The sequence below is a fragment of the Genypterus blacodes genome, unplaced genomic scaffold (assembly GCF_046128005.1).
Source record: "Genypterus blacodes isolate CSIRO-AG114 ecotype Tasmania unplaced genomic scaffold, CSIRO-AGI_Gbla_v1 ptg000075l_1, whole genome shotgun sequence".
Taxonomy (NCBI): Eukaryota; Metazoa; Chordata; class Actinopteri; order Ophidiiformes; family Ophidiidae; genus Genypterus; species Genypterus blacodes.
The window spans coordinates 17,501-25,374 of record NW_027466884.1 but is presented as its reverse complement, the minus strand read 5'-3'; the positions used below and the strand labels follow the sequence as shown (position 1 = coordinate 25,374).

Below are 7,874 nucleotides of genomic sequence, written 5' to 3'. Positions count from 1 at the left end.
TTGTGACACACACACACACTCACACACACTCTCAGTCGCACACTCACTCACACGCTCTCTCTCTCACACACACACACACACACACTCGCCGTCTCTCCCGGTCCGTCGTCCGTGTCTACGCCGCCACTGTCGGGTAAACCAGGCTAACATTCCGCGCTGCTCCGGCTCTTCGGCTCTCTGGCTCTGTGGCGGCGGGGATGCGGTGAGAGCTTGACCCGAGCGGAGCGACTGTGTGCGGGACAGACGAAGCGCTTCCATCGGTGTCGCGTCGCGGAGGTCAGCGTCAGCCATGGCGGGACGGCTGCTCGCTCTGCTGCTGTGTGTGAGCGTCCAGCGCGGCGGAGCCTTCAACTTGGACACGGACAAACCCTCCGTGTTCTCCGGACCCGAGCGGAGCTACTTCGGCTTTTCGGTGGACTTCTTCAAGCCCCAGAACGACCAGAAGTAAGCTGAGTTTGTGACTGACGCCACAAAGGGTTTAAATCAGCTTCCTGTAGTCAGATGTTCTTTACAGTTACATGTTATACTCCTAATGTCCCCAGAGCTGACCGGTCCATAAGTGTCTCTGACCTCCTTACAGAGGAGGACAAGGAGCTGATTTGTCCTTAAAGCTTGAAGCTCAGAAGCAAAAACAACTTTGACACAGTCTGAATGTGAATGACTGACAGGCAGCATCTCATCTAATATGTTGTTGTCTGTCTGAGTTTGGCACAGAAACCTGAAACACACATGTTAGTCTAACTTCAGCTCAGATGTGTTACAGGAAGTTTCCTTTAGGTGTTGTTTGTGACCTTTGACCTTTACTGGGCAAGTAGGCTCTGTTTGCCGCTCTGCCCCTCTGTGATGCTCTATCTCTGGGAGAGAGAGAGGAGAGGAGCTCCATGCGCTGCTGAACAAATGCTCTTTCATGCCGGTGGGTGGTCTTCCTCTGGGTCAGGACAGTAACTACCCCCTCCATAGTCCTTCCAATTACCTATTATTTATTTATATTATTATTATTATTATTATTATAGTGATGTCACGGAACCTGGAAGTCCCCTTAAATGCATCAGAACAGACCAACAACTGAAGTATTTGTGGTAGTAATGGTGAACAACACAACACCAGCACACCAAACCCACACACACACACACGAGTCTCCAGCCTTTACTGAGTTCATGTTGGACGTCTTCTCTCCTCAGGTCCGACGTTCTGATCGGAGCTCCTCGGGCCAACTCGTCCTCCTCCTCCAGCAGTGTTGTGGAGAGAGGAGCCGTGTTCAGCTGTCCGTGGAAAAACTCTGCCGCCTGCCAGCAGCTGGAGTTTGACGACACAGGTACCAGCACGAACCCCGCCGCAGGCTACAAAGGCTTATGGCTACAAAGGTTGCAGGTTGCCTCACCTGACACGCCCGTCAGACAGACAGACAGACAGTCAGGAGGGGGAGGAGGCCCCTGCTCCACCAGTCAGGTTGGGGTGGGGATCTCGGCCCAACAGTTCTTGTAACTAACTGACTCAGGCTAAGCTAAGTCGAGGAGGACATTAGCCTGAGTCATCTGGTTCCATCTGATTCAGTTGTTTGCTGCTGTTTGGGAGCTTCAGTTCTCTAGAACACATTGGTTTGGAGTTACATGTGTTTGTAGTTCATGGCAACAGTATGCTGCTGACTGAACTTGATGAAGAAAGAGTGAAGTTTGAAGAAGAAGAGGGTGGCGTCTTGATGTAAAGGAATGAAAGCAGTAACGTGCAGCATTTAGCTTCAGATGTTTGTGCTTTAGCTTCTTCTCTCTCCGCTGGTTGGGTTCAGGTGGAGTCTCTTTAATGTTGCTTCATCACGTTGATGATGATGATGATGGCCCCCGGCAGCTTTCACAGTTTGTGTTCCTGGTGGTATAATCAGGGTTGAGTTTGGCTGTTATCTCGTGTCAGAACCCATTCAGGAATGTTGTGGAGGAGGAGGTGTGTGGACACGTCGCTGTGTGGAGGTCTGCTCCTCCTCCTCTCCCCCTCCTCCTGCTCCTCCTCCTCTTCCTCCTCCTCTCCCCTCCTCCTGCTCCTCCTCCTCCTCCTTTCCTTTGTTTGCCCATAATGCAACAGTTTTGTTCGTCAACAATGAAAGGAGAAACCCAGGAGTGCTGTGAGTTCTCCACATCTTGTTAGTCTTCCTCTTCTCTTGCGTAGACAAACATCAGTGCTGATTCATTCTGCCCATAAACGGCTGCTTGGCCTCCTGCAAATGTTACTGACTGAATCCAAACATTTGCACACTTTGTTGGCTGCTCTGCTGAGCCTGACTGGACCAATTTGGACATAGAAATGTTGCTTATTATTATTATTATTATTAGCATGTTGTTTTGTTGAGCTGACAAAGCAACACAAACTCAATTCTAACAGAGAATCAAACCTCAGCCTCAAAGCCCAAACCTGCATGTTTGTGTGAACAGGAGCAGGACGATGTCATCCTCCCATTGGCTGTGCCTGGATACATACAATCTGACCACCAGGTCCAGATCCTACTGATCCAGATCCAGTTTGAAGGCGGTACCGTCTGTAGTCTCTGCTACCATCTAGTGGTGACCTGGTGTTAACACACGACAAGCAGTCTGAATGGTTGTCTAGGACTTCAAAGATTGGGTAACTTGAGAGGGGGAAAACTATGAACAAACGACCTCATTGGTGTTTGTTGTCAGATTACTGCAGGGAAGTGATGAAGAGGCAACTTTGATGAGTTGATTTCAGTCACATGGTGTTCAGGTGAGGTTTTACTGTCTTGATCCACATGTGATTGTGGTTGTGATGTACATGTGAACGTAGTGTGTCTCCGCACTAAGCAGCCCTCTCCTGTAGCCTTGAGTCACTTCATTGATGCTTAGCTGCAGCCGCTGTGTTGGTGACTGAGAGTGAAAGCAGAGGAAATGTGTTGAGCTCCTCAGCTAATGAGCGCCGCGTGCTCACCGTCATGCTGCTTTATTTTAGCTTAGCCAACAGTTTAGTGTTTCCCTGCTGTGTTCTCTCTAAATCCTGCAGCAGGGATGGAAGTTCAGTTTAAGCTCTGGCCCACATTGGAGCCAGGCCTTCATGTGGGGAGGAGCGTCAGAACGCCGCTGTCCTCCATCCTCCCTCACGCAGAGGCTGAGTCATCCAGAAGCTCCGGGTCATCCCTGTCTGCGCCTGGTATCTGGTATCTCAGACAGCCGTTGTTTCCTGGTGTTTATCAGTTCCTGCTCGCCCTGGCACTCATTTCCTGTGTTGAGTAACCAAGGCCAGTGGATGTAGATTGCGCCACTCAGCAGCAGCGTGGATCTTTGAGACGGACTGTATAGATTTACCTTATTTGGTCTCAGTGAGGAGGTTCTGGGTTTGATTCCTTTGTGGGATTCTCCTCCATGAGAAACACGCGTGTGCCTCGTGCATTAACCCCATAGGTGCAGACCTGAGCTGAGAGCTTCTGTAACACGGTCAGCCTGTGAGTTTAGAGCTCCATTCAGCTCACACAGGCGTGTGTGTGTGTGTGTGTGTGTGTGTGTGTGTGTGTGTGTGTGTGTGTGTGTGTGTGTGTGTGTGTGTGTGTGTGTGTGTGTGTGTGTGTGTGTGTGTGTGTGTGTGTGTGTGTGTGTGTGTGTGTGTGTGTGTGTGTGTGTGTGTGTGTGTGTGTGTGTGTGTGTGGAGCCTGGTTGGTATTCTGTGGCAGACGTGCCAAACTTAGCCTCAGATCTGGGAAGTCGCACACACACACACACACAGACAAACAAAAGCACACACACAGATCACATGCCGATGCAGCGATTGCCCCTCCCCCTCTACACACAAAACATGAATACACACAATCAGTCTCACACACACAAACACACACCCTGAGCACCTCTCTGTGCTGTTGCCAGTAGATTCCACTTTTACCATCAGGTCCACTCAGAAAATGCTTCTCTCTGAAGTTCTTTAGCCTCTGATGGCCTCAAATCTGTGCAGCCATGTTGTTCCCTCGGGCTGAACCACTGTGAGCTCCTGCCTGATTGAGTGGCCTAGATGTGTGTGTGTGTGTGTGTGTGTGGGTGTGTGTTCTCCCACAATAGAAGTCTTTGTTGATGATTTGACCTTCGTCCTGGTCAAACCATGACTGGACCTGTGTGTGTGTGTGTGTGTGTGTGTGTGTGTGTGTGTGTGTGTGTGTGTGACTCAGTGTTTTCTGTGGTGTGTGTGTTGTTCCTGTTGTGGTTTTTATTTTCCTCAGACGTATGACTCCCTCTGCAGAGTGTGTGTGAGGACATTGTTCCGGCCTGCTGAAACATTTGAGACGTTCACATTTGGTTCCTTCCAGATCGTTCCCTTCATGTTGCACAAAGCCTAAGAAATGGTTTAGGAGGTGAAGTGTGGAGGTGATGGGCTGTTCATCATATCAAAGAGAATGAAGGCATGATTACACAACACAAGCCAAGCGAGGGGAGGGGAGGGGCCAAGTGAACAGAGTCTTGATGTAGAGGAATCACCTGAAGGGACCTCAGGCTATGGAGCCATCGGGCTATGGAGCCATCGGGCTATGGAGCCATCGGGCTATGGAGCCATCGGGCTATGGAGCCAGCAGAAGGTTTGCTGTGGTGATTTTCAGAGTGAGGCATAGAAAGTGTGGGCAAGATGGACAATGTAAAGGTGTAATGTGAGGACGCACCATCTGTCCCCAGTCTGAAGACTAAAGACTGTCAAAGCACTGCAGAGTCATTTATAGCCTCAGCTGTGTGTGTGTGTGTGTGTGTGTGTGTGTGTGTGTGTGTGTGTGTGTGTGTGTGTGTGTGTGTGTGTGTGTGTGTGTGTGTGTGTGTGTGTGTGTGTGTGTGTGTGTGTGTGTGTGTGTGTGTGTGTGAGCCTTTGACTTTAACCGAAGGCTCTGCATTAAAACAAAAACTCTCCTCTGTGCAGACGACAGGAAGAACACTGATGGGATTCAGATGGAGTTCAAATCCAAGCAGTGGTTTGGGGCCTCAGTACGATCTGACGGAGAATACATCCTGGTGAGCTGTGCACACGCACACGCACACACACACACGCACACACACACACACACACCTACACACCTACACACACACACAGTTTGTTAGGATGTTCAATATGATCCAAACTGACAACAAGGACCAGGAAGTAAATATATAAAACCCAAGAAACCTCTGCAGCCACCAGCGTCTCCATAGTGACCGCCCCAAACACCTCCTACCACCGAACCTGTAAGAATGTGTGTGTGGGCCCATAGCAACCACCTCTCATGTCACGCCAGAACACAACAATTGCATGAAAGCTTGTGTAGTAAAGTGAGTGGAGCTTCATCTGAAAGGTCTCAGCCCTCTTCCTCTCCAGTGGGACACATTGACACGTTGAGTTTCTGTGTTTGTGCGTTCCAGGCCTGCGCTCCTCTGTACCAGTGGGCGACCTTTGGCTTCTCCGAGCGAGAGCCGGTGGGAACGTGTTACCTGAAGAAAGGCAGCACGGTGGTGGAGTACTCGCCCTGCAGATCATGTCAGTCCTTTCCTCCAGCTCTTTATTAGGACTCAAGATTGTAATGAACCATGGTGACTGTACTGCAGGCAGAGACACAGGGTCCTCACTCTCACACAGAGGTCATACAGTCAGGACTTACCCAGACTTTCTAAAATGTTGAGATATTGTTCTAATCCTTATTTAGAGATGAAGCGTTAACCCTTTATGATCCCACAGGCTGGAGTCCCTGGTGTCACAGTTCCATAGTCTCAGGCACTGAACCCAACATGCATGAGATGATTTATAATGTAGTTGTATGTGCATAGTAACATCATTTTGTAATCGTAATTGTCACAGCTGTCCATCATACCTAACAGGACTTCTCTTGTGTCTTGGTTTTGTCCGTCCAGCTGCCATCTCACCAGAAGGCCAGGGCTTCTGCCAGGCTGGCTTCAGTGCTGACTTCGTCAAGGTAGCTAACCTCCTCACACACTAACATGAGTTTGTACACACTGCACCACTCTGAGAAGATATGAGATGGTTTAGAAGTACACTCCAACTCAGCCCCATCAGTCCAACTCAACACTACAGCTACCACTGAACCACCACCCACCAAACGCCTAGAAAACCATGGTAACAGCAAGTGTGATGCTCCAAACCTTCATGAAAGGAAGAATGTACTGGCCACATAGCAACAACCAACTAATGTCATACCAGCCTTTTAGAATCATGGCAGAAGCAAACGCATAGAAACACTGGAGGACTAAATCCAGTCTAGCAGATCGTTCCTACACTGAACTGTAGCAACCCCATCCCCCAACGCCCTTCTGCACTCTGTAGGTCTTGGTGTGTGTTGTACCCCTGACCTGCAGCTTCTGTTTGGGTGTTTCTGCACTCGTGTCTCTGGCTGCAGTAACGTGTTGTGTCCACTTGAGGTGGCAAGTTGAAAATAAAGTCGTAAAGTTCTCGCCATCTTTTTTTTTCTTCTTGTGGAGCAGAAGGACAACAAAGTGGTGGTGGGAGGACCTGGCAGCTTCTACTGGCAGGGTGAGTGTTACTGTGTGTGTGTGTGTGTGTCTGTCTGTGTCTGTGTGTGTGTGTGTGTGTGAGACCGAGGGCAGATCCAGGCCAGCCAGTTCCATTCACTCTTCCTTCTTGTATTCACTCTGAATGGTTGGCAGCCTGTGACGTGCCTGCTGATGGCCTGCTTTCCCACAGGCCTTAAAGGGGACACGTTATGGTTTGGCACTCCCTCGTGTTTATAGTGTGAGGCAGTAGGCGGTGGTGTTGAATGTTTCCTCTGCAGTCCGTGGGCGGGAACCCAAAACGGGGAGCTCAACTCAAAAGAAACATCATCCATTTTCATTCACTCCACACTGTGGTGCTGCAGCAAGGGAACCGGACCAATGAGTCTACATGAAGAGAACCCTCCATAGTTCTGCTTTGAAGATCTTCTGACAGTCGACACTAGACCTGCCGTTGTCTTTAGTCTCATTCTGTTGGTCTAGCATACGTTTCCTGTCTCGCTGTTGTTGCTGCAATAATACACAGTACACCATGTTGACCTGCAGGTTGTTTAGCTGCTGGCTGTTTTGGCCTTGTTCCCAGCTCTGTGTTGTGTGTGTGTGTGTGTCCTGGTGGTTTTGGATTGCTGCTGGATCAGCATGAACAGGGTGCGTTGTGTTATTGTGGTGGTGACCTCCTGTGGAGACCCTGTAAACTCAAAGACACCGTGAGGAGGCCTTTAGCAGGATTTCAGGAACGTTCTTTAGTTGGGAACCAAGGAACCAGGACCCGTGTAGGACCTCCAACCCAATGGCCTGAAACAGTAGAGATGAAGTCATTCCCACTTGGCAGCCATCTGAAGCCCTTTTCCAAGAAACAAGACTGAGACGGCAAACAGAAGCAGCAGAAACGCTCGTTGTTACAGATAAGTGGGATGCATGCTAATGGTGTTGGTGTTGGTGAGTTCATTTACCAAACCTCCTGCCAAATCAAACACTACCATCTGTTTCGAGGTGCGTTTGGTCCCAGGTTTTTTGACTCCACCCTCACACTGAGGACGCCACCTGGTCTATTAGCCGTAGACTTCCAGGAACTTCCAACCTGCTGGGAATGTAGAGAAGGAATCCTGATCTGGAGTGGATCTTGTTTGTGTGTCTCTGTGATTTCAGGCTCCTTGAGTGTGAAGCTGTTAGTTCCATCATCACACACTTAACTACACACACATCACCACCTTAAGACTTTAATAAGCAGCTGAAGTCCAGACGGGTGTGTGTGTGTGTGTGTTGTAATCCTGTTTGCTGAGTTGTGTGTCCTTACGGGGCGTGACGCAGAGGGGATGAAGTATGGCTCCAGGCTGAGTCAATATCACACACACACACACACACACACACACGTCTGCCTCCTTATCTTTCCTAATGCTTTTCCTG

The 7,874-nt window shown here is 49.6% G+C and overlaps 1 protein-coding gene across 1 annotated transcript in view; it reads left to right on the top strand.

Moving 5' to 3' along the window:
- The window catches only part of itgav (integrin, alpha V), a 20,310-nt gene continuing 12,436 nt past the window's right edge, over positions 1 to 7,874 (top strand). Inside the window, exons 1-6 of the mRNA XM_076157876.1 lie at positions 1 to 444; positions 1,182 to 1,315; positions 4,891 to 4,982; positions 5,367 to 5,481; positions 5,853 to 5,914; positions 6,441 to 6,489. Coding sequence (XP_076013991.1) covers positions 290 to 444; positions 1,182 to 1,315; positions 4,891 to 4,982; positions 5,367 to 5,481; positions 5,853 to 5,914; positions 6,441 to 6,489 — 607 coding nt within the window. The 5' untranslated portion in view covers positions 1 to 289. The remainder of the gene's footprint in view (positions 445 to 1,181; positions 1,316 to 4,890; positions 4,983 to 5,366; positions 5,482 to 5,852; positions 5,915 to 6,440; positions 6,490 to 7,874) is intronic.